Source organism: Sus scrofa, chromosome 13, assembly GCF_054392235.1.
Source record: "Sus scrofa isolate SSC_HxYL_T2T_F1_AM1 chromosome 13, Sscrofa_HxYL_maternal_Yorkshire_Landrace_v2.0, whole genome shotgun sequence".
Taxonomy (NCBI): Eukaryota; Metazoa; Chordata; class Mammalia; order Artiodactyla; family Suidae; genus Sus; species Sus scrofa.
The window spans coordinates 97,239,960-97,267,273 of NC_139395.1; the positions used below are offsets into that span (position 1 = coordinate 97,239,960).

Consider the following 27,314-nt stretch of genomic DNA (forward strand, 5'->3'; position numbering starts at 1 on the left):
AGGAGCTGTACAAAATGAAAGACTTTTATAGGCAGAAGTGGGCAGAAACAAGGTAATCATACTAAGCTAAAAAGCAGACTGGTTATTGCAAGGTCACTTTCCTTTAGCAGATGGCAAGGGTCTGTCAGGCATATGACCTAAGTAGGGCTGACCAGGTGTTCCCTGAATGATTGGTTCAAGATTCCATTGTTGGGAGAGCCAGAGACTGTAATTAAGTCTCAGTCTGGTGATAGTGGGGCTTAGCATGATCAACTGCATTTGGGACCTAGTATCTTGTTTTTAACATTAGAAAATTTATTAATGCAATTGACCATAAGAACAGATTAAAAAGGAAAAGTGATATGATCATCTTGCATTTAGATTCAGTGCAAATACAATGCCAGTGCACTGGTTTCAATATTGAGACCTAAAAAGCACTGAATAATGATTAAACAAGTAACAGTGGGAAAAAAAGGCATATGAAAGCTCCCAGGCCAGAGTTCTTTTTTTTTTTTTTAATAATTTTTTTTTTTTTATTTTCCCACTGTACAGCGAGGGAGTCAGGTTATCCTTACAGGTATACATTACAATTACATTTTTTCTCCACCCTTTCTTCTGTTGCAACATGAGTATCTAGACAAAGTTCTCAATGCTATTCAGCAGGATCTCCTTGTAAATATATTCTTTGAAGTTGTGTCTGATAAGCCCAAGCTCCCGATCCCTCCCACTCCCTCCCCCTCCCATCAGGCAGCCACAAGTCTCTTCTCCAAGTCCATGATTTTCTTTTCTGAGGAGATGTTCATTTGTGCTGGATATTAGATTCCAGTTATAAGTGATATCATATGGTATTTGTCTTTGTCTTTCTGGCTCATTTCACTCAGTATGAGATTCTCTAGTTCCATCCATGTTGCTGCAAATGGCATTATGTCATCCTTTTTTATGGCTGAGTAGTATTCCATCGTGTATATATACCACTTCTTCCGGATCCAATCATCTGTTGATGGACGTTTGGGTTGTTTCCATGTCCTGGCTATTGTGAATAGTGCTGCAATGAACATGCAGGTGCATGTGTCTCTTTTAAGTAGAGTTTTGTCCGGATAGATGCCCAAGAGTGGGATTGCAGGGTCATATGGAAGTTCTATGTATAGATTTCTAAGGTATCTCCAAACTGTTCTCCATAGTGGCTGTACCAGTTTACATTCCCACCAGCAGTGCAGGAGGGTTCCCTTTTCTCCACAGCCCCTCCAGCACTTGTTATTTGTGGATTTATTAATGATGGCCATTCTGACTGGTGTGAGGTGGTATCTCATGGTAGGTTTGATTTGCATTTCTCTTATAACCAGCGATGTTGAGCATTTTTTCATGTGTTTGTTGGCCATCTGCACATCTTCTTTGGAGAAATGTCTATTCAGGTCTTTTGCTCATTTTTCCATTGATTGATTGGTTTTTTTGCTGTTGGGTTGTATAAGTTGTTTATATATTCTAGAGATTAAGCACTTGTCAGGTGCATCATTTGAAACTGTTTTCTCCCATTCTGTAAGTTGTCTTTTTGTTTTCTTTTTGGTTTCCTTTTCTATGCAAAAGCTTTTCAGTTTGATGAGGTCCCATGGGTTTATTTTTGCTCTAATTTCTATTGCTTTGGGAGACCGACCTGAGAAAATATTCATGATGTTGATGTCAGAGAGTGTTTTGCCTATGTTTTCTTCTAGGAGTTTGATGGTGTCCTGTCGTATATTTAAGTCTTTCAGCCATTTGGAGTTTATTTTTGTGCATGGTGTGAGGGTGTGTTCTAGTTTCATTGCTTTGCATGCAGCTGTCCAGGTTTCCCAGCAATGCTTGCTGAATAGACTTTCCTTTTCCCATTTTATGTTCTTGCCTCCCTTGTCAAAGATTAATTGACCATAGGTGTCAGGGTTTATTTCCGGATTCTCTATTCTGTTCCATTGGTCTGTCTGTCTGTTTTGGTACCAGTACCACACTGTTTTGATGACTGTGGCTTTGCAGTATTTCTTGAAGTCTGGGAGAGTTATGCCTCCTGCTTGGTTTTTGTTTCTCAGCATTGCTTTGGCAATTCTGGGTCTTTTGTGGTTCCATATAAATGTTTGGATTGTTTGTTCTAGTTCTGTGAAAAATGTCATGGGTAATTTGATAGGGATTGCATTGAATCTGTAGATTGCTTTGGGTAGTATGGCCATTTTCACAATATTGATTTTCCCAATCCAGGAACATGGAATATCTTTCCATTTCTTTACATCTGCTTTGATTTCTTTGATTAAAGTTTTATAGTTCTCGGCATATAGGTCCTTTACCTCCTTGGTCAGGTGTATTCCGAGGTATTTGATTTTGTGAGGTACAATTTTAAAAGGTATCGTATTTTTGTATTCCTTTTCTAATGTTTCATTGCTGGTATACAGAAATGCAACTGACTTCTGAATGTTAATCTTATATCCTGCTACTTTGCTGAATTTATTAATCAGTTCAAGGAGTTTTGGGGTTGAGTCCTTAGGGTTTTCTAGGTATAGAATCATGTCATCTGCATACAGTGACAGTTTGATCTCTTCTCTTCCTACATGGATGGCTTTTATTTCTTTTGTTTGTCTAATTGCTGTGGCTAGGACTTCCAAAACGATGTTGAAGAGCAGTGGTGAGAGTGGGCATCCCTGTCTTGTTCCAGATTTGAGTGAGAAGGCTTTCAGTTTTTCCCCATTGAGTATTATATTTGCTGTGGGTTTATCATAAATGGCTTTGATTATATTCAGGAATGTTCCCTTTATACCCACTTTGGCGAGGGTCTTGATCATGAATGGATGTTGGACTTTGTCAAATGCTTTTTCTGCATCTATTGAGATGATCATATGATTTTTGACTTTTTTTTTGTTAATGTGGTGTATGATGCTGATTGATTTGCGTATGTTGAACCATCCTTGTGAACCTGGGATGAACCCAACCTGGTCATGGTGTATAATTTTTTTGGTATGTTGTTGGATTTGGTTGGCTAAGATTTTGTTGAGAATTTTTGCATCTATATTCATCAATGATATTGGGTGATAGTTTTCTTTTTTGGTGGTATCTCTGCCTGGTTTTGGAATTGGGGTGATGGTGGCATCATAGAAATGTCTTTGGGAGTATTCCTTCTTCTTCAACCTTTTCAAAGAGTTTAAGGAGGATGGGCACCAATTCCTCTTTATATGTTTGATAAAATTCACCTGTGAAGCCATCTGGTCCTGGACTTTTATTTGTAGGGAGTAATTTTATGACCTCTTCAATTTCATTTCTAGTGATTGGTCTGTTCAGTTGGTCTGTTTCTACTTGATTCAGTTTTGGCAGGCTGTAAGATTCTAGAAAATTGTCCATTTCTTCCAGGTTGTCAAACTTGTTGCCGTACAGTTGTTCATAGTATTCTCTTATGGTTTTTTGTATTTCTGCTGTATCCGTTGTGATTTCTCCTTTTTCACTTATAATTTTAGTTATTTGGGTTCTTTCTCTCCTCTTTTTAGTGAGTCTGGCCAGGGGTTTGTCAATTTTGTTCACCTTTTCAAAGAACCAGCTCTTGGTTTTATTAATTTTCTCTATTGTTTTTTGAGTCTCTATTTTATTGATTTCTTCTTTGATCTTTATAATTTCCTTCCTTCTGCTGACTTTAGGACTTTTTTGTTCTTCTTTTTCTAATTCATTTAGGTGGAGGATTAAGTTGTCAATTTGGGATCTTTCTTCTTTTTTGAGAAAGGCCCAGGCCAGAGTTCTAATCTGAGCCAAAGCTGTGACCTATCTCATAACTGTGGCAACACTGGATCCTTTTTCTTTTTTTTTTTTTTTTTTGTCTTTTTGCCTTTTCTAGGGCTGCTCCCGCGGCATATGGAGGTTCCCAGGCTAGGGGTCCAATCGGAGCTGTAGTCACCAGCCTACGCCAGAGCCACAGCAATGCAGGATCCAAGCCGCGTCTGCAACCTATACCAGCGCTCACGGCAATGCCGGATCCTTAACCCACTGAGCAAGGCCAGGGATCGAACCTGCAACCTCATGGTTTCTAGTCAGATTCATTAACCACTGTGCCATGATGGGAACTCCAACACTGGATCCTTAACCCACTGCTCCAGGCTGGGAATTGAACCTGTGCACCTGCAAAGACAAACGGATCCTTAACCTGCTGCACCACAGTGGGAACTCCTGCCACAGTATTTTAGAGATATCCTTTATCTGGTTCCTAGTTTTTCAAAATGGTTTTGTTTAATCATTCTTTAACAAAATGCCACATATAACTGCAGTAAAAAAGGTAATGTACCTAAGAGGAAATCTAACAAAAGACAGATGGGAAAAAATGTGAAATGTAATTGAGAGATTCATCAGTATAAACTAACTATTCTAACAAGCTCCAAACTCTGGATGGTGTAACACAATAGAAGTGTTCTGTTTTGTTTTGTTTTGTTTTCTTACTCTCCCAACCTTTCAATGTGTGTATTCAGTGGGAGACTATCACACAGGGACTGGAGGACCCAGATTCTTCCATTTTGCAGTCTCTTCATTTCTTGGGGGCTCAGAATCCTCCTCATGATCCCCTGGATCCCTTTACAGTTAAGGGAAGAGCTCCTGTGAGGAGGATCCCAGAGGAGGCCCGGTCTGGGAGTACTGCAGGAAGCAATCTCTGCTCCCTCCATTGTTCATAACCCACCCACGTGGGCCACACCACACTTCTGGGGAAGCTGGGAGATGTAGTCCTTCTGTGAAGTGGGCTCAGTGAACCACTAGACAATTCTTGGCCACAGACTTGGGACAAGGTCAAAATTAATGTTTAATGAAGGAAGACAATACCACAAAAGCATTAATTATCCCCAAGTTAACTTTTGGATTCAGTGCAAATGCAATGCCAGTCAAATTCTAACAGAGCTGTTCACAGAACTTGAACAGCTGGTTTAAAGATGTATATGAAAGAGGAAATGGCCAAAAATAGCTAAAATTTTCCTAATGGGGGATGGGGGTTGGAGAATAGCCCTGTTAGGATATATAATTTACCGTAAAGCTCTAGTAACTTAAATGGAAGGGTACTTGCCAAAAGACAAAAAAATATACCGAAGGACCAAAAACAAAAGCCCATAAGCAGAGCCTCAAACATGTAACATGGTGGGGAACCACAGGTCAGCAAGGAAAGGACTGACTTTCCAGTTAATAGTGCTGAGATCAGTTAAGGATCCTTCTGTCAACATTACTATTATTCAAATACTCCATTTACTGCTTTTCTTTTCTTTTTTCTTTTTTGGCCACCCCACAGCATATGGAGTTCCTGAGCCAGGGATCAGATCTAGCCACAGTTGCAACCTACGCCACAGCTGTGGCAATGCTGGATTCTTTAACCCCCTGTGCCGGGCTAGGGATCAAGCCTGTGTCCTGGTGCTGCAGAGATGCTGCCAAGCCCACTGAGCCACAGCAGGAACTCCCAATTATTGCTTTTCTTGATCAAGAATTAAATGTGAAAGGTAAAAACTTAAATGCTTTTAAAAGAAAACACAGAATATCTTTAAGACCATGGGAAGAAAGGATCTTCAAACACGACACAAAAACATCATACAGAAAAAGGAAAGAACTGACAAATTAAACCAACACTAAAATCAAGAAGTAGAGTTCACCTGAAAAGGCCATAAAGAAAATGAAAAAGCAAACTACAGACTATTTTTTCTCAATACAAATAACTGACAGGGATTAACACCCAAATATACAAAGAATCCCCACAAGTCAATAAGAAAAAGAAAACAAATGTAAATTAGAATAAAGACAAGAGCAAATTTTCACTAAAAAAAAAAAGGAAACCCAAATGAACTTAGGAGTTTCAACTCATTAGTAATTGTAGAAATGTAAATTAAAATTATAATGACATAGTGTTTTCCACTCACTAGATTGGTAAAATCTAAAATCCCCAATCCAACAACTGGAGAATAACAGGCATCTTTTTCAAGATGCATACATATATTGTAAATTTATAAAGAAAAAAGGGAACAGTAAATAACTGAGTATAAGGGTTATCTCAGCAGAGGGGGGATAAAGGGAGGGGAGTACATCTGTCTCTGTACTTAAATGAAAGTTGGCTACAAAAATGTTACTATTTTTACTGTCAGTACTACCTTATATGTGTTACATATATATTCTACTATATACACATATATGTGTGTTCTATTGTATATAGAAAATATTCCAGAATTTTAAAATCAGGCTACGAAAATGAAATAAAAATACTATTTTGACTCTGGAAGACTTGAAATATAGTCAAGAAAATAGAAAATCAAATCATCCCAAGATGATGTGGGTGGGTATTAATGCATCATGAGAACCAAAAGGACAGAGACATTAATTCTGCCTGGGAGATGTGGACAGGCCCTACGGAAGGAAGGAAATTTTGAGTCGAGTCTTAAAGAGTGAGAGGAGTTTTCCAGAGAGAGAGAGAAGCGTCCACATGAGGGAGACTAGATTTCCAAAGTGGAGTATGGGGTGTAGAGTATGGCCGTGGAGAGGAAGAGCACAAGAACACTGACTCTGCTCTCATGGGTGTGTCTATACCACACAGCCATTTCTGCGGTTAGGTTGAAAGCAAAATTGTTGCTGCTGTTGTTCTCGTTGTTTTTCAAGCCACCCCACAAGCCTGGCCCCTAAACGGAAAACTGAATCTCTGAAATAAATGAGATTGTGGTAGAAGCATGAAATGGTCAAGTACCCATGACCAGTGTGGGCCCTTCTGCCCTCAAGGTGGTGAGATCCCCCAGCTGACAGACTGCAGGTCTTACTGTGCACCCTCCTTACAAAGCAAACACAGTAAGCTTGTGACAGCGTTTGCAAAGCCCAAGAAAAATGTTGTGGTTATTCTGAGTAAACATAAGCATGGCTTTGAGAGGAAAATACATTGTAGATTTTGAGATCTGTCTAAATTTTAGAGACTTCATATCTAAGTACATTACACTGCCAAGGAAAGGTGGCATTTTTTTCTTTTCCATCAAACAAATGTAAAACAGAATAGACAGGAGCAAATTTTCACTAAAAAAAAGGAAACCCAAATGAGTTTAGGAGTTTCAACTCATTAGTAATTGTGGAAATGCAAATTAAAATTATAATGAAATATTGTTTCCACTGGCTAGATTGGCAAGATTTTAAATCTCCAATCCAACAACTGGAGAACAGGCATTCTTTTTTAAGATGCATACATATGTTATAAATTTATAAAGAAACAAGGGTATGGTAAATAACTGAGTCTAAGGGTTATCTCAGGACTCTAGATAACTAAACTGGCATCCAGCTTTTCCTCCGCACCCCCTTCTGTTCTCTGATAGAAAAACTAAAAAGGGAAAAGGGGCACGGAGGTGGGGGGGAAGTATATTTCTAAAAGGCAAGTGGCCTAAGAAAAGCAATCAGCCAGTAGGATTTGCAGCCTTCACAGCCAGTCAGTCCACACAGAACTGAATATCAGGAGGGAGAGCCTGAGCCACAAGAATTCCTTTAATTTTGACAACTTTCTTCCATTATTGTTAGAAAATCATATTTCCATTATCCAAATTCTCTAATAATTGCTTTTCTTTGCTCAGTCTTTTTCATACACCCTGGGTTTTGCTGAAAGAGTTTTGTGCTTGAATTAGGAGTGACCCAGTAAAGCAGGCAGAAGCCATGGAAACTTAAACTGACATTGTTTTAACTTTTAGCTGTTTTTGGTCTCTCAGCAGGAATCAGGCAAAGAATCTCAAAGGAGTCTACAATCTCTCAAAAGTGACAGTTGAAAAAAGAATGCCAGGAACCCCTCTACCAACTCTAGTCCTTGAAGAATAGGGGCATTGTATTGCATTGACTTTTTTATTAAGTAATCAAGTTTTGGAGGGTTTTCTGTTCTTCTGCTTCCATTGTTGTGAATGCTTTTGTTAATAAACCCAAGAAGGAAGTAGCAACTGACAAAGTGGGTTTGGAGTCAGACCTGATTGGAAGCCAACTGCCATGCCTTAGTAGTTTTAGTAGTTCCTTCATCCAAATAAATGTTCTGTAATTTTGTAACCCCCTAGTTTCCATTTCTTTATATTTATGAATAACACTGTATCAAACATCTTTGTATGAAAATGTTGGTTCCCTATGGCAGACATTATTGGCTGCTTACCTAAGAGTCATTCACCCTTCTTCCTGCCAGTAACACTCTGGTGCCGTGTAGGAGCCCCATCCATCAAGGCAACCTTGGTCCCTTTGTTAATGATATGTCTGGGGGTGTGCATGTGGTCCCATTTTGAACAATGAAAAGGGAAGTGTTGTGGAGGCTTCAGAGAAGGCATTTCTTGTGGTGCAGTGGGTTAAAGATCTGGTGTCACAGCTGTGGCGAAGGTCACAGATGGGAATCAGATTCAATTCCTGGCCTGGGAACTTCCATATGCTCCAGATGTGGGGAAAAAAAAAATAATAACTGAATGCACATTTTCTGAGGATGCATCAGTCAAGGAACACCTATTTCCAGAGATCCCCACTCATTCTGCTGTAGGTAACAGAAATCTGAATAGCTTTGCCTTAAACAAATCAGGGTAATGAGAACCCAGAAGAGGGCAGCTCCGACAGGTCCAGCAGCTCCATGATGCTATCAGAGTCGTGACTCTTACAATCCATCTTTTCAGCCATCCACGCCATGGCTGATATCTGGGGATGACCTACATGACTGGGCATGACAAACATGATGGCAGCCTCACCTTTAGCACAATGACTATACTCTGAGTGAGAAGAAACAGAAGAACAGAAGGTGCTGTCCGGGTCTACCTGTTTCAAGAGCTTTCTGGGAAGCCTCAGCTATCAACTGCTTCTGTCTCATCCACCAGGGCAATGTCACGTGGGCACCCCATGTACAAGGAACACAAGGGAGATGTTGTTTCCCTAGCCTGGCTTACTGACCCACGTGCCAAAATTGAGTTGTCAGCAATGTAAGAGTGAAGGATGGGTAATGAGAAGGCTACCCGCAGCTCAGCCATGTAACCCTCCGTCCCTGCAAATCTTCCATTATTGAGAAAGAAGTTCCTCGGTGTGTTAGTTATATGCTGGAGGTGGAGGAAATTACTCCAAAACATTATGGCTTAATACAACAAAGACATTATTATCTCACACAGTTGCTTAGGGTTGGGATTCTGGGAGCTGCTTAGCTGGGTGGGTCTCATGAGGCTGCGGGACTTGAAGGCTTGACTGGGTTTGAAGGATCCACTTCTAGGATGTCTTGCTCACAGAGCCCTTGGCTGGAGGCCTCAGTCCTTATCCCAGGGGCCTTTACCAGGGCTGCTTGGGTGTCCTCACTACATGGTGACTGGCTTTTCCCAGAGCCAGTGATCCAAGAAGGAGACAAGGAGTATGTCATGATACCTTTTACAAACTAGTCACACACCATCACTTCCACCATCGTTTATTTTTAGAAGTGAGTCACTTAGTCCAGCCCACACTCAAGGAAAGAACAATTAGGTTCTGCCTCAAAGGGAGGAGTAGATATATTTGTGGAGACATTTAAAAACCACCGCCTCTGGAGTTTCTGTCATGGTGCAGCAGAAAGGAATCCGACTAGGAACCATGAGGTTGCTGGTTCAATCCCTGGCCTCGATCAGTGGGTTAAGGATCCTGTGTTGCCATGAGCTGTGGTGTAGGTTACAGAGGTGGCTTGGATCCTGCGTTGCTGTGGCATAGGCCATCAACTGTAGCTCTGATTCGATTACTGGCCTGGGAAACTCCATATGCCATGGAAGTGGCCATTAAAAGAAAAAAAAAAAAGAAGAAGAAGAAGAAGAAAGAAGAAAGAAAAAAGAAAAAGAAAAACCACCACCTCTGGGATTTCCCATTATAGTTCAGTGGGTTAAGGACCATGAAGATGTGGGTTCGATCCCTGGCCTGCTCAGTGGGTTAAGGATCTGGCATTGCCAAAAGCCACAGTGTAGGTCATAGGTGCAGCTTGGATGCTGTGTTGCTGTGGCTGTGGCATGGGCTCCAGCTGCAGCTCCCATTTGACTCCTAGCCCAGGAACTTCCATATGCCACAGGTGCACCCGTAAAAAGAAGAAGAAGAAGGAAAAAAACTCTTCGCCTCAGGGGTAGAGTGCCCCTGGGCTCTTGTGCACCTTCTGACCTCACACCCTCCTTTGTTTCTCTTCTCTCCTCTGCTCACTTTCCCTTTCTTTCCCCTCTTCCTTTCTTCTTCTCCTCCATCATCAGTTCCCCTGGGTTTCCTCTCCTCTGGCATATGATTTCCTGTGTCTCCAGTAGCAGAACAGCCTCCCTCCCCCAAAACCAAATTCACCTCAAAGCCCTTCTAAGATTCTGGTGGCTGGAGTAGGCAGGGAGCAAGGTACAGGGATGAGGTGAGCTTATCCCAGTATTGATTCTGAGGGTACAATCAGGGCTCTGAGAACCAAAATGATCATGGAGCATCTACTTCCTTCCCACGCATAAATCAAAAGCCAAAACAATACTACACTGTAAAAGACAGATAATGAAGTTCAACAAAATTCTGACTTTTCCCAAAACTACCTTGCTAGAGTTTCTCCTGAAGTATGAAATATCAAAGTCTCCCCCTGCATTTGTCGTTATTGTTTTTTTGTTTCCCAGCTTGGCAAGAACTCAGAACTCATGCTTAATCTCTCCAGTAATTGAGTCCTTGGGAGTCACATCTAAAATGGTAACGATTGTGAAATGAGCTCTGGGCTGCTCTGACTTACAAATGTTTGATGTGTGAGGAATCCATAGAATACTTTCAAACTAGTGCCCATCCCACCCACTGCACCGGCTATCCCTGTGGTCCTGGCAGCCAGCATCTGCTGTGGCTCAGGTTGCTAGTTTGCTAGTTATCTCCCAATATCCATCTTCCCCTTCTGTAGTAACAGAAGCTCCCATTTTCAGCTGGGCTCATGTCTGCCTGGAATAAAGACCATATTTCCCAGCCTCCTTTGACTAGGTATGATCATGTCTGTAGGTCTGGCCAATGGAATGTAAGCAAAAGTGTCATACTTGATTTCTGGGAAATGTCCTTAAAGGGAAAGAATATGCCCTTCTTTATCCAGTTCTCCTTCCTTCTATCTGAAGCGGGAACAAAATGGCTGGAGCTCAGCAACCATTTTGGGCCATGAGATGAAAGTCACAGACTGAGGATGGCAGAGTAATAAAGTAGAAAGAGTCTGGATTTCTTGTAAACTTGGGCCTTCTGTAACAGATCTGGACTGCTTACCCCTGAATTTCATTAACATGAAAGGGAAATTAACTTCTATATTGTTCCAACTAGTGTTATTGGTTGCAGCTGACCCTGATCCTAGTGTTACATTTCCTTTACGAACCTGCCCACTGTACATAAGGACTCTTCATCTCCTCTCCTACGGTCTGTCTAGTCTTTGACCCTGGCTCTGTCCCTATCCTCTTGGGCTCTGGCCTTCCTGGTCACTCTCTGCTCCCTCAGCATCTAGTTTGAATCCTAGTTAGACATATCCTTCCTCATTGTGCTCCTGGTCATGTTTCGGGAAGGCTGGACTAGGGCTCAGCAGGGGAAGGAAAAGGTAGCACAAAGCAGACATAAACCAGGGGTTGCTGACTCACCAGGGTATGCTCACTGGAAAGTCTGTCCAAACGAAGGAGCCCTCCTTGCACTTCTTTACGTTCTCAATGGCTTTGATTCACTTTGTGCCAAAAATTCTTTCCATTAGAGACATTTAGGTTTAAAACATATACTTAAAAAACTATAGCAAGTGTGAAGGAATTACGTGACTACTTTCCATCTGAAGTTTATTGTGAATTAGTTTAATTCTAATTTTCTTTATTCATTCTTTTATTAAATTTTCATCAAGAGTCTATTCTATATCCTAAGAGAGTGAGATTATCTGACAGTTCAGGAGTCCCAAATGGGTCTCACTGGACTAAAATCAAAGTGTCAGCAGACCTGAGTTCCCTTTTGCAGGTTTGATAAAATCCACTTCCACACCTTTTCCAGCTTCAAGAGGCTGCCCACATTACTCAGCTCACATCCCCTTCCTCAGTTTTAAAGCCAGCAACCAGCAGTTGGGTCCTCAGTGCATTTCTCTGAACTTTCTTCTAATCACTATTCTCTCTGAGCACAGTTCCCCCACTTCATGTTTTCAGACTCAGGCTTGGATTGGTCCCGAATGGATAATCAAGAATAACATTCTAGGAGTTCCCGTCGTGGCTCATTGGTTAATGAATCTGACTAGGAACCGAGGTTGCAGGTTCAATCCCTGGCCTTGCTCAGTGGGTTAGGGTTAAGGATCAGGCACTGACATGAGCTGTGGTGTAGGTCGCAGACACGGCTGGGATCCCACATTTCTGTGGCTCTGGAGTAGGCCAGCGGCTACAGCTCTGATTGGAGCCCTAGCCTGGGAACCTCCGTATGCCACGAGTGCGGCCCTATAAAGCAAAAATAAATAAATAAATAACATTCCATCTCAAAGCCTGTAACTTTAATCACATCTGCAAAGGCGATTTTACCACATATGGCAACACATCTACAGGTTCACAGGATTGAAGCATGAATATGTTTGGGGGCCCCCAGATCCTTAAATTTACAAGCCCAAAAGCTGCCGTCCACAGCAAGGTTTCTTAAAATCCTTTTCCTCCCCCATTTACTTCCTCTGAAAGCTCCAACTACTTTTGCGTCTAAATATTCCCCAGAAACACCCCTTCACAGACAGTCCCTGAACTGCCTCCATTATCCTGGCGCTCCCCTTCCTCCTGGGGTTGGGGAGGGAAAAAAAAGTCAAAGGAAACCTCTCTAGTGGGCAGGAAAGTGCCCTCACACTGGTTTCTGCCTGTTGCTGTGGGATGTAACCACCATTTATGACTTAGTTTCTTTGGGAAACCCTGTTATGGGCTCCCGGTGCAGTCCACAGTTGACCTTAGCACAGTAAAGGTGGTGGCATCTATCCTTTGGAGACCTTTGCCCCCACCCCGACCATCAGTGCTCTACTAAAGTCCCCAGTTTTTGATCGCTTCTAGACTTCGTCCTTGCAGCACCATTGGCTGCAATGACCTTGACCCGCAGCCGGGACACCTGGCGTTCTCCAGGTCCGAGGCCAAGCCCCGACGAACCCCCACCCCCACCCCCACCAATATTTCAGCCACGGCCTCCTCCTCCAGCCCTCAACTCTTCTCCCTCCAGCTCCCGCCCGGCCCTTCACAGGTCACTGACTCTTTCCGGCATCCGCCCCTCGTTGCGCCCGCCCCTGGCAGCGGTCACCAAGGCGCCGCGCCAGCCGACGCAGGCAGCCGCCGGGTGAAGTACGCAGGTACCGCAGGTACCCGGCGCCCGCCCGAGTGAGTGCGGGGCGTAGGCAGGGGGCGGAGGGCGGGGGGCGGCTGGGAGCTTGCGAGGAGGACGGGGTTGCTCTGGCACCCGAAACTGTGAGGCCCCTGGTTGGATGCGCCAGACAGGCTGGGACCTGGCTCCGTAGAGATTGTGCTTGGGCCTCCCTTGCCCCACAGACACCGCCCTTCCCCACCGGGGCATCCCCAGGGCAGGGGCACCCGGCGCCCACAGCAGGGATTTTGGGCCTTGGCTGAGAGAATTCTTTTCGGAATCTGTTGAAATTGTTGCCTTGGGAGAAAGGAGCAGAAAGCAGCCCCTCCTTGCCTTCCCTCTCCTTGTCCCCTGGGAGCCAGCAGCTGTGGGAGCTGGGCAGGCAGGGGACTCAGAATGGGCCTCTTCTCCCTCTCCTCCTCAGGATAGACAACAGGGCCTTCTGATTCCTACTCACTCCCTCAGCCCCCACCCCCACCATCCCATCTCCAGGAAAGTCATAGCCAAACAGATGAGAAAACCTAGCATAGGGTGGGGTACCTGCTTCTTAGGCCTCCAATAAATATTCATTAACTTATTAGCCAATCAATGCTGGCCTTGAGCATTTAGGTAGATGCTAACCTGGGCCACACATTTACTGTATATGGAAATTACAGAAAGAAATGCTCATGATAAAATATTAAGTGAAATACGCAAGATTTAAGAGGGACTTAATAGAATATTTATAGAATGTATGTGTTGTACTTTGTACCTTAATAAATACCCAGAACAGGCTGTTGAGAAATACTTCATTTTGTGAGCAGAAATTATTGTATAGTACCTTTCTTAGTCAGCTTGGGCTGCCATAATAAAATACCAAAAACGACAGAGACCCGGTTTTCACAGTTCTGAAGGCTGAGAAATCCAAAATCAAGATACCAGTAAGGGAGGTTTCATTCTGAAGACTTGTCTCTTGTATTGTAGGTGATGGCCATCTCAACAGCCAGGGGTGGAGCAGCTGGGGATGAGACCTCAGGTGTTTTTTCTTATAAGGGCAATAATCACATCATTAGGGCTCCACCTTCATACCTCCTTTAATCGTAATTACCTCCTAAAGTTCCCATCTCCAAATACTGGGAATTAAGGCTTCAACAAAAGAATTTTTAGTGGGTGCAAACATTCAATCCATAACAGTATCTAATAGGTAGTACCTCAGAGTGGTTACACATTTGGGCCTGGAGCCAGGCTGTCTGAATTTGAATCCCAACTGCACCATTTACCAGTATCTGCCCTTAGGCAAATCTCTTAACTCCACTATGCCTCATATTTCCCATATGAGCATTTACTATGTGCCAGGCTCTGTTATTAGCATTTGTCATGAATTAATTCATTCTTCTTCTTATTAATCCTTTGTCATCATCATCCCCATGTTACTGATGAAAGAAACTTTATATATGTTGTCTCATTTAATCCTCACAAATGCCAAAGAGGTAATATTCCCACCATTCTTACAGCTTAAGAAAATGAGGTTCAGGGAAATGAAATTTATTACCCACAATCACCCTGCTAATAACTGACAGACACAGAATTCAAACCAGTTCCGCTTGACCCAAAGCCTGGGCCTCTCCCTTGCCACCCTCACAGTCTTCCATGGTGCCATGCCAGTGTCTGCCACTTGTGAGAGGTTAAGCATCACCTGAGATGCTTTTCAAAAATAATTCTGGGATTCAGCAGGCCAAGTTCATTTTCAGCCAGGGCAAGTCCCCTCTTTCCCTTCCTGGGCCTCATTTTTGTTCTGTGTAAAACAAAGGTTAGACCAGGCCAAGATGGCAAATAGGTCTTGGGTAGTTGTCAAGTCTGGTTGCTGTGCAGCAGCTGCTGGAGCATAGCTGGGGCTACAGTTGGGTGATAGCCATGGGTGGGGGGAGTGGTAGGATGAATAACTATCTGGTTTGCCCAGTACTTTCCTGGTTTTAGCACTCAAAGTCCTGGGACAGTTGGTCATCCTAGTGATGGCTTCTCTGTAAAGTCCAAACTACAGCTAATAATATTGTCATTTTCCCTTACTCATTCCTTGTGTCTCTGCATTCTACTGGGTTCACTCTCTTTTTCCAGAATGTTTTTCTTTTTTTTTTTTTTTTTTGGTCTTTTTGCCATTTCTTAGGCTGCTCCCGCAGCATGTGGAGATTCCCAGGCTAGGGGTCGAATCGGAGCTGTAGCCATTGGGCTACACCAGAGCCACAGCAACGCAGGATCCGAGCCGCGTCTGCAACCTACACTACAGCTCACGGCAACGCTGGATCCTTAACCCACTGAGCAAGGCCAGGGATCAAACCTGCAATCTCATGGTTCTTAGTCGGATTCGTTAACGACAGGAACTCCCCAGAATGTTTTTTCATTTATGATGGGTTAAGTTGTTTTGTAGCAATAGGATACTAGTATAAAGTGATCTAATATGAAAATGTGAACTACTTCCAATAGCTCACATGGCATCTAAGAGATGTTGCTAGCTTTCCCTTGAGTATTTAACATATTCCAAAGTGCCCTATAAGTCTGCAGTGCCTCCATGAACCTCAGTACAGTTGGAGAATTGTGGCACTGAGACACAATGCATTTCTAGAGATAAAGAGGGATATTAAATAATGAAAAAAGGGTAGATTCCCCCAGGAAAATTTATCAGTTCTAAATTGGTAATCACCTAGTAATATAGCTTCAAAATATATAAAAAAAAATTTATGCTACAAATAATAAATGATAGAGAGGGCATGGAGAAAAGGGAAGCCTCCTGCACTGTTGGTGGGAATGTAAACTGGTGTAGCCACTATGGAAAACGTTATGGATATTCCTTAAAAAACTAAAAATAGAGTTACTATATGATCCAGCAATCCCACTCTTGGGCATGTATCAGGAAAGGACGAAAACTCTAATTTGAAAAGACGCGTGTAGCCAAATGTTGATAACTGCACTATTTACAATAGTCAAGACACAGAAGCAACATAAATTCTCATCAACATATGAATAAAGAAGATGTGGTCTATATATACAATAGAATATTACTCAGCCATAAAAAGAATGAAATAATGCCATTTGTAGCAACATGAATGGACCTAGTGATTATCATACCAAGTGAAGTCAGAGAAAGACAAATATCATATGATAACATTTATATGTGGACTCTAAAAAAAAGGATACCAATGAACTTATGTACAAAAGAGAAACAGATTCACAGATATAGCAAACAACTTTTAGTTACCAAACGGGAAAGGGTGGGGGATGGATGGGTAAATCAGAAGCAAGGGATTAACAGATACACACTGCTATATATAAAACAGAGAAACAACAAGTTTAGGTCCCTGTACTATACTGCATTAATGTAATATAATAAATTATAATGGAAAAGAATCTGAAAGAGAATATATATATGAAACGAAATCACTTTGCTATATACCTAAAACATTGTAAATCATATATACTTCAATAAGAAATCATAAAAATTTTCTTATTTTCAATAAGAAAAATAAAAGTGTATGAATTAATAGCAGAAATAGACAAATTTACACTTACATACCTCTCTCAATAACTGGTAGAGGAAGCATATATAAAATTCAGTAAAGGTAAATGTAATAGGGAACCATGGAGAGATTTAAGTAGAAGAGTCATATGATCTGACTTATATTTCAAAAACATCACTGGCAACTGGGTGGAGAACAGACCTAAGGGGGGCATATAGGCTGCTAGAGTCATGCAGGTAGAAAAGTAATAGTAGTGACAGCAAACAAGTGGTATTCCTTTTGATGTCTGCTTTTCTCTACAGCCCCTGTCTCCTTCCATTTTCTTTGGAATGCTCCACCAGGCCTGGATTCAACAAGGAGAGGCCCCCCCCCCCGTTTTTTTGTCTTTTTGCCTTTTCTAGGGCTGCTCCCACAGCATATGGAGGTTCCCAGGATAGGGGTCTAATCAGAGCGGTAGCCACCAGCCTACGCCACAGCCACAGCAATGCGGGATCCGAGCCGCATCTGCTACCTACACCACAGCTCATGGCAACACCAGATCCTCGACCCACTGAGCAAGGCTAGGGATTGAACCCGCAACCCTATGGTTCCTAGTCAGATTCATTAACCACTGAGCCACGACAGGAACTCTGAGAGCCCTTTTTAATGTGAGATAATAAACACATGTTTTGACAGTCTCTAGCTAGAAAATTTCTCAAGTGGGAAAACAATAATTTCCATAAATCTTTGTCTCTATAAACCCAGTTCAGAGGCCTTAAGTTATCATCACATGGAGAGACCCGTTGAGTCTAGATAATTTAAAGGACAAAATCAGTACTGATTCTTGTGGCCAGCAGAATAATAATAACACTGGTAATAATAGTTTATTGCGCACTTCTACCATGTGCCAGATGTTGTGCTAAGTGCTTTATAAACTTACCTCATTTAACCCTTATGACAACCATAATCCATTTTACAGATGGGGAAATAGAGGCTGAAAGAGCTTCATACTTATCTAAGGCCATCCAGTGAGTCAAATGTTGAAGACAAGAATAAAATTCAGGCCTGCTCCCCTCCCTCCAAAGCCCACATTCTTAACTACTATAGCATACTGCCTGGCAAGAATTATGTTTGTAAAGGGAACTATGCCACTTTTAAATCAATTTGTCCTAGGAAATATTTAGTACTCATTATTAAGGTTAATTGTGTTCCTTTATAATTGAGTTCCATGAGTACTGTCCCCATTTTAAAGAATCTAAAAGAAAGAACCTGGTTCCATGAATATAGAAGTGGCAAACTGAAAAATTCTGCTCAGCTGTCTCGATCCTGATTCCCTTACTCCCCTTTTAAGACTAGTGAAGCACTTTTACGATTTTCAGAGAAGGATGTGCAGCAGTATTTGCCAATTTTTAGTGGGGAAGGTGTGACCTACTCCTTAAAACGACATTTGTGTGTTAAGTTTCAGGGCAAGTTACTGTTTTCAGAATCCAAGGGGAATCTAACACCTAAACAATGCCACGAGAAAAGGAAGGAAAACGAAAAACTAAAGGAGCACTCCTGCCCATCATTCCAACTCTTAAAAAGTTCCTGAAAACGTATGAGAAGTATTGTGCACAGACTCAGACGTCTGTGTGTCCAGCCATCAAAAGGGACTTGAAAACCAGCATCAATAATGAACAAATTCTCAGGAAGGTGAGTGTATCCTCTCCTTTCCTTATTTTTCCCTGAAATGAACTGACTAGGTTTTCAGCCAAGGAACATGAGCTCCAGTCCCCTCAAGCCTAGAACTGGGGGTGCTGCCCCCTCTGCGTTCCTGCCTGCATGCCATCCAAAGCCTGACTCTGGCACCAAGGTCTGCTCAGCATTTCTCCCACCTTCCTGCTCCTCCCTCCCAACCTGCTCATCCCAGGCCTTCCAGCAGGGCTGCCTTTTCTCACACTACTTCATCTCCCAAGTGGCCAACCTGCCCCTCCTCCCATTCTACATCTGGAGAGTCCAGCTCAAAGCCACCACTTTTGTCATCCTTGAAGGACCTCCCTCCCCTAGCACTCCTGACCCCTCCGAAAGAATGTCTCCTTACCTTGACAGCTGAGTGTCCATGCCATACGGCCAGACCTGCACACAGCCACACCTCCTATCTCAGAGTGAGGTCAGCAAACACATAATTTGGATTTGGGGGAAAAAAAACCTGATGTCATATCTTTTCTGAGATTAAATCTAGGGATGGGGTGCCAGGTCGGGGAGAAGAAAGACCAGCTGTGAAACCAAAGGGTCAACTGAAGAAGGGGCACCTGACAGGCCAGAAGCGGAAGCCTGGCACCCAAAGTCAGACTGTCCAGCTTTACAGCTTTTCTATTACCAGCCCAGAAAGACAATGTTTCGATAATCACATACCTACTGATATCCTAAAATGCTGAATGTTAAACCAGACAACAAATTAGAATAATTAGAGACAGATGCTTTAAAAAACATTAATGTGATTTTGACACAAATCCATTCTACCCATATCCTTCTTGAATGAGTTTTTGGAGGTGGGAGGGTGATTATATTGCACCCCACACAGAGAGTTCCTCTCCGTCTCCCTCTTTCCCCTGAACTTCCACTTCCCAGGGGAGCAGCCCTCCACTCCACCCCCTTTTGTCCCTGCAGCCTATGCTGCAGCAGTGGCAATGCCAGATCCTTTAACCCATTATACTGTTCTAACCTGCATCCTGGTGCTGCAGAGATACCCCAATTCTCTTGCACCACAGTGGGAACGCCCCAGGTCTTTCAAATTCCTTCTTTTGTAGTTGCTTCTTGGGCTTCCCACACATCTCCCAATTCATCCTAATGAAGGAGCTTCCTGGAGCCATCTTTTTTGTGGTAAAATAATTACTAAAAAATTATTTTTTTCCCTGGCCTGGGAACTTCTATAGGCCATGGGTATGGCCAAAAAAATTATTTTCCTAAGAGTCTTTATAATTAGCCTCTACAGCTTAATCATAAGAGATAATCATAAATCTTGTTCAAATCTATAACCTCCTTGGCAATGTTTTCCAAATATTTTTAATTACAATCATCATCAGAAATATAATTAATATCATGACCTCATATATAAGTCCTAGGGTGAATCAGTATGACCATAAGAGCTGTTTATATTGGGTGGGCTGTCTTGGCTGGGTCTCCATTTTGATTTTGTTTATTTGTTTAATTTGATTTTTGTTTTATATCCATTTTGATTTTGAATATCACTAAATAAAAGTCTCATGAAACAATTATTCTTTACTGCATAAGATACACTCAGGTAATGTTTTTTCATTTCTATTTCATTAAAGAAAGGAAAAAAAATGGTTGCAGCTGCTAAATTGATTTCCTGACCCAATAAGGGAGAGTAACCTGCTGGAAAAATCTCTGCCCTGTGCTGAATTTTTACCCCAATGCACACCTGGTCAAAAGTTAGTAACTATTTTAAATGTTTTGCTGCTGTCTAATGATATTATTTCTCCACATATTAGGATACATGGACATCTGCTTATGACACCCACTTACAGTTTTTTTCTTACTTTTCAGTTTGTACTTGTAAGACCTGATGACTCCCCGCCAGGCATCCTACCAATTTCCTTGGAACCTTTGCTCATGACAGTTCAGGATGAGTGTTTCACTCTGGGGAGAGAGATCTGCATTTGGGGCCTTCAACTGAGCAACCCAGAGATGGCCAGACTCGTGAGTCACGCATTTTAAAAACAGTTCTTCAGTTAACCTTAAAACTGAATATAGCATATTACATCGTGTGTTCCACTTGTAGTTCATTTGGTTGTTGACTGATATGCTATAGAGTTTTCTTTTAAAAAAAATTTAATGAAATGTTTCAAACTTACATAAAAGTGCAAAAAACAATAAAACTGGCATCTGTGTACCCACAATCATGTAATATACTTTTTAAGAAATGAAATACTAAAGCTTCATTTCACTTCTTTTCCCCCATCTACTTCCCAGAGGTACCACGAGCCTAGAGTTGATGTGTATCAACTCCACACGTTTTTATTTTTTATTTTATTTTATTTTATTGTCTTTTTGCCATTTCTTGAGCCGCTTCTGCGGCATGTGGAGGTTCCCATGCTAGGGGTCAAATCGGAGCTGTAGCCGCCAGCCTACGCCAGAGCCACAGCAATGAGGGATCCGAGCCGCATCTGCAGCCTACACCACAGGTCACGGCAACGCCGGATCTTTAACCCACTGAGCAAGGCCAGGGATCGAACCCACAACCTCATGGTTCCTAGTCGGATTCGTTAACCACTGAGCCATGACAGGAACCCCTCCATGCATGTTTTTATACTTTTATTACATATGCATGTATGTTTTACTTACATAAGTGGAACTGTACTTTGCGTATGATTCTGTGAATTACTCTTTTACTCACATTATGTTGTCAAGATTTCTCCATGCTAATTAATTTTGAATGTTATCATATCACATACTTCATTCTTAAATGATAGTTTTGCTGGATATACACTTATAGATTAACCATAATTATTTTTTAATTGACCTTCCACTATTGTGAGTGAGAAGTCATATATAGGACTTTACTTCTGAAAAGGGCAAATTAGATAATTCAGACCAATCCTTTCACTGAGGAGAAGATAAGCAAGATAGGAGATAAAGAAACTTGATTCTTACCTTACATCATACCTCAGAATCAACTTCAGATGAATTATAAACTTAAAGGCAAAATAATCAAATTTCTAGACAATAATATAGAAAAATACCATTATGAGTCTGAGGTGGAGAAAAATTTCTCAAACAGGACACAAAAAGCACTAACTAACCATATAAGATTTATAAGTAGGATTCCATTAAAACTAATAACTTCTCTTCATCAGCAAGCACTTTTAAGAAAGTAAAAGGGCAAAAGTACCATGAGATACCACCTCACACTGTTCAGAATGGCCATCATTAACAAGTCCACAAATAAATGCTGGAGAGGGTGTAAAGAAAAGAGTACCCTCCTACACTGTTGGTGGGAATGTAAATTGGCAAAACCACTATGGAAAACAGTATCGAGGTACTTCATAAAACTAAATATAGAATAACCACATGACCCAGCAATCCCACTCTTGGGCATGTATTTGGACAAAACTTTCCTTGAAAAAGACACATGTACCTGTATGTTCATTGCGGCACTATTCACAATAGCCAAGGCATGGAAACAACCTAAATGCCCATCGACAGATGAATGGACTAGGAAGATATGGTATATATACACAATGGAATACTACTCAGCCATAAAAAAGAACAAAATACTACCATTTGCAGCAACATGTCTGGAACTAGAGACTCTCATATAAGTGAAGTAAGTCAGAAAGAGAAAGATGAATACCATATGATAGTACTTATATCTGGAATCCAATATACAGCACAAATGAATCTTTCCACAGAAAAGAAACTCACGGACTTGGAGAACAGACTTGTGGTTGCCAAGGGGGAGGGGGAGGGAATGGGATGGATGGGAGTCTGGAGTTAATAGATGCAAACTATTGCATTTGGAGTGGATAAACAATGAGATCCTGGTGTATAGCATAGGGAACTATATCTAGTCACTTGTGATGAAACATGATGGAGGATAACGTGAGAAAAAGAATGTATGTATATGTGTGACTGGATCACTTTGCTGTACAGTAGAAAATTGATAGAACACTGTAAACCAACTATAAAATAAACGATAAAATAAAAATCATAGAGAAAAATAAAATGTTTAGATACTGCTTTGAAAGAAAAAAAGTCAAAGGGCAAGCCACAGGCCTAGAAAAAAAATATTTGTTACATACATAATCATAAAGGATTCATATGCAGGTTATATAAGAACTCTCATTCATCAATACGTAAAGGACAAATAATTCCATAGAAACATGGTCAAAAACTTGACTACTTGACTAGGTGCTTTACAAAAGAAGGTATCAAATAGCTAATAAACATATAAAAAGGTGCTCAACTTCATTAGGGATGAGGAGAATGCAAATTAAAAACATGAAGAGATACCACTATATGGCCACTGAAATAGTGAAAATAAAGGCAAATTACTAAGTGTCAGTGAGGATTCTGAGCACCTGAAATTTTCATACACTGTAATGGGAGCGTAAATTGGTACAATTACTTTGGAAAACTCTATCACAGTATCTACTAATACCAAAGTCTATAATCCAGCAATTCTCCTCTGTAGCCATGTACCTGGCATAAACTGGGGGTGGGGAGAGGCACCAGGAGACATATGCCAAAATGTTCTTGGAAGCATTAATCATAATAGCCAAGAACTGAAAGTAACCAAATGTTCTATCAATAGAGAATGGATAAAGAAACTGTGGCATATTCATATAGTAGAACACTGTATAGCAATGAAATTGTACTTACTACAGTTATTCAAAAATAAAATATGATGACTCTCACATAGTAATGTTTTACAAGTGAATATATATTGTATGCTTGCAAAAAGCTATAGCATTTGATTATCGTAAAATTAGTTTCAGGAGTGTGTGTGTGTGTGTGTGTGTGTGTGTGTGTGTGTGTGTGTGTGTATGGCTCGCTCTCCTGTACAGCAGAAACTGACAAAAAATCAACTATAATAATAAAAAATAAAATGATAAAATTACTTTCAGGGAGGAGGGGGGAAGTGCAGATTGGAAGAGGACATTACTGTCCATTTTTCTAGTGTTTTGCCTTTCAAAAAAAAATCTCATTTCTCTGAATGTTAAACTTCTTTTAATAGTTTAACAGTCTAACAGTTTCAATAATCTGAATTATTTTGGAGTCTGATATTGCTCACTCTTGCTTCTATTGGTTCTTATGGTGACATTTCTTTGTGTGTTTTTGTGATTTATTTCTTTACTGTAAACTCATATTTCCTGAGAAAATAGTTGTGGCAATTCCTTGAGCTCTGGTTTGAAGACAGCTTTCTATAGAGAGGATTTGCATTTGTTTCTACCATATACTCAGGGTGCTACTATCTCAATGCTACATGAAATTAAATTCTTGAGCTGAGAGTTTGTTGAACCATCCAGGTGATGTTAATTAAGGATGCAAACCTGCACTAAGGCTACTTTGTGAGTTCTCAGGGGATGTATTTTTTTCCCATATACTCAGTATCAGTTTGAGATTTTCCCTGGGATCTTCTGGGGAAGGGAGAGTTGGGTTTATTTCTAGTTCATCTTTATGCTAAGGGCTTAGCACTACAGCCCACTTTATGTTTTGGGCCACACCTCTAAGGAATATTTCCTATTGGACTCCTCACCTTGGAGTCTAATGCTTTAAAGATGCTCTCAAAGGGAAAGCTGGCTTCAGTGCCGTGCATACCCTCTAAGGTTCTACTTTCTCTTATTCACTGACTTTGGGTATTCTTCACTAACCTGCCAGTCAAGCAACACATTTTAAAAACATATTTTTAAAACTTTTAGAAGAATGCATAAAGGAAAACCTCATGATATTGGATCTGGCAATGCTTTCTTGGATATGACACTGAAAACATAGGCAACAAAAGAAAAACTAGATGAAGTGGACTATGTCAAAATGAAAAACTTCTGTGCTTCAAAGGACACAATCAACCAAGTGAAAAGGGAGAAAATAATTTCAAATCATATATCCGATAAGAGGTTAATATCCAAAATATATAAAGAGCTCTTATAACACAACAACAACAAAAAATAAGCAACCTGATTTAAAAATGGGCAAAGAACTTGGAGTTGCCAATGTGGCTCAGCAGTAACAGACCTGACTAGTATCCATGAGGATGTGTGTTTGATCCCTGGCCCTGCTCAGTGGGTTAAGGACCCGATGTTGCCATCCACTGTGATGTAGGTTGCAGACATGGTGTTGCTATGTATGTGGCATAGGCCCGCAATGTCTGTGGCTACAGCCCCAATTTGACTCCTAGCCTGGGAACTTCCATATGCCAAGGGTGCAGCCCTAAAAAGAAAAAAAAAGGGGGGGGGGAGGACTTGGACTTGAACAGACATTCTCCAAAGAAGATAAACAAATGACTGATAAGCACATGGAAAGATGTTCAACATCATTAATCATTAAAGAAATACAAATCAGAACCACACTGAGATACTATCGCATGTTGACTAGGATGGTTACTATAAAAAAAAAAAAGCATAGAATGATATAGTGATGAGGGTATGAAGAAACTGGAACTCTTCCCACTACTGGTGGGAATGCAAAATGGTACAGCCACTATGGAAAACAGTATGGCAGTTCCTCAAAAAATTAAAAATAGAACTACCATATGATCCAACAATGGGTACATACTCAAAAAGAATTGAAAGAAGGTCTCAAAGAGATATCTGTACACTCATATTCATAGCAGCATTATTTACAGTAGCTAAAGATAGAGGCAACCCAAGTATCTATTGACAGAACAATGGTTTAACAAAATATAGTATATACGTACAATGGAATATTTTTCAGCCTTACATAGGAAGGACATTCTGACATGTTACAATGTAGATGAACGTTGAATAACTCATGCTAAGTAAAATAAGTCAGACAGAAAAGGATAAATACTGTATCATTCAACTTATATGAGGGACCTAGAGTAGTCAAATTCATACAAAGTAGAATGGCAGTTGCTAGGTGCTGGGGGAGGGGAGAATGAGAGCTTTTGTTTAATAGTACAGTTTAACTTTCACAAGATGAAAAAATTTCTGGAGATGGATAGATGGAGGGTGATGAGAGTTGCGCAACAATGTGAAAATACTTAATGTCACTAAACTGTACACTTAAAAATGATTAGGATGGTAAATGTTATGTGTATATGACCAAAATTCAAAAATAAATTTTACAAAATATTTTAAATAGAAAAAAGAACTTTTCATTGTTTTTATTCAGATGGTCATTCAGGGTATCCAGTCCATTCAAGCGGGAAAGAGAATGCGGTCCACGCATGTTAAAAGTGACCCTTTGCAGTTAAAACGTAACCCTCTTGGTAATCCGGAGGCTGCTGAGGAATTCTATTGGAGGTGGCTGTGGCCTTGCCCAAAGCAGTGCTGGTGCCCCAGGGAGTGACCCTGCAAACCACTGGTTGAGACCTTCAGGACCTGGTCCAGAGGTTATTTTGCGCAGACCAGTGTTAACATCAGCAGTGATGTGCCACATGGCCTCCTCTGTCTGAAACAGGGCTTTAGAAATCCAATCTAGCACTCAAACTAGACATTCTCTCATTAAAGAGACCTCAGGCATCAGCTCTGTAGTTAAGGTTGCAAGGGTTTTTTTATTCTCAACCAAGGTATAATTTGGAATCCTGTCTCTGACCAACAAACATATCATTACCTCACAAAACCCTAAATCCTCCAAACTCTGCCAAAGCCTCTTTTAGGCTGAAATTCCGAACTGAAGGAATCCTCAGTTTGTGGTGATTCTAATTGCTAAAAGCTGGTCATCATGATTTGTAACTTTAAATACCCTCTCTTATCAGTTAGGTAGGGATTTAACTGCCGTTGGGGTCCTTTGTTTCCAGAGATGACCTTGCCATAGGCGTATGCTTATATTGTGCTATATCTTATATCATAAAGTTTGGTGTTTCCCATATAATTGTTCAATGAGTCTTCTTTTTTTTTTTTTTTTTTTTTTGCCATTTCTTTGGCCGCTCCCTCGGCTTATGGAGGTTCCCAGGCTAGGGGTCTAATCGGAGCTGTAGCTGCCAGCCTACGCGTCTGCAACCTACACCACAGCTCATGGCAACGCTGGATCCTTAACCCACTGAGCAAGGGCAGGGATCGAACCCGCAACCTCATGGTTCCTAGTCGGATTCATTAACCACTGTGCCACAACGGGAACTCCAATGCGTCTTCATTTTAAAGGGAAATTATTTTGTTTTCATGCCACTTAGATAACTAGAAAGTTATTTTGGAGGCAGAAATTTTGAGGTAATTAACATAAGTGACTTTTTATTCTATTTTATCTTTTTTAGGACTGCACCTGTGGTAGGTTCCCAAGCTAGGGATTGAATCAGAGCTGTAGCCTCCGGCCTACGCTAGAGCCACAGCAACATGGGATCCAAACCACTTCTGTGACCTACACCACAGCTCACAGCAACGCCAGATCCTCAACCCACTGAGCAAGGCCAAGGATCGAACCTGTGTCCTCATGGGATGCTAGTCAGATTCATTTCTGCTGAGCCTCAGTGGGAACCCCAACATAAGCAACTTTTAAATAACATATGAAAACAGATCATATTTGTCTTCATGGTGTCAGCACTTTTTACCTTGTGTTCTCAGGCTTTGCTTTTGGAATCAAAGGGGTGCACCACCTGCCCATTTACCACCCTGGAACTCATTGATTGCAAGATGGATCTGTGGTCCCTGGGGAGACTTGGGAAGGCTCTTCAGTCCAGCAGTTTGCAAACTCTTGTTCTTGATTACTGCAAGTAAGGTGGAATGTGGGGTTCCTTCAAGGCCCTTCCTGCAGTTGGCTAGGGGTGGCAGAGACAGGGGAAGGCAATGTCCTGGTTCCTTGTGTCTCATCAAGTCACTGCTGTAGGACACACCTCCTGAGAGCTCATGTTCCTGAGTCGCTCGTCATTCTTTCAACAAATATTTGTTGAAGACCAGTTTGTGTAAGACACAGCAC

General features: G+C 41.3%; 1 protein-coding gene and 1 long non-coding RNA gene across 4 annotated transcripts in view; one reads left to right on the plus strand and one right to left on the minus strand.

Moving 5' to 3' along the window:
• LOC102160777 (uncharacterized) overlaps window positions 1–27,314 on the minus strand; it is a 106,276-nt gene that overhangs the window by 30,293 nt on the left and 48,669 nt on the right. Inside the window, exon 3 of one of the 2 annotated variants that reach the window (XR_014824061.1) lies at window positions 1,067–4,098. The exons of the other annotated variant lie outside the window; for it this stretch is intronic. This is a non-coding gene — a long non-coding RNA (uncharacterized LOC102160777). Of the gene's footprint in view, window positions 1–1,066; window positions 4,099–27,314 lie in introns of those variants that run through there. 2 annotated transcript variants of the gene reach the window in all.
• Window positions 13,203–27,314, plus strand: part of LRRC78 (leucine rich repeat containing 78) — a 58,203-nt gene continuing 44,091 nt past the window's right edge. For both annotated transcript variants that reach the window (XM_021069546.2, XM_084989919.1), the window contains exons 1-4: window positions 13,203–13,265; window positions 18,178–18,410; window positions 20,268–20,420; window positions 26,963–27,111. In XM_021069546.2, coding sequence (XP_020925205.1) covers window positions 18,231–18,410; window positions 20,268–20,420; window positions 26,963–27,111 — 482 coding nt within the window. In that variant the 5' untranslated portion in view covers window positions 13,203–13,265; window positions 18,178–18,230. The remainder of the gene's footprint in view (window positions 13,266–18,177; window positions 18,411–20,267; window positions 20,421–26,962; window positions 27,112–27,314) is intronic.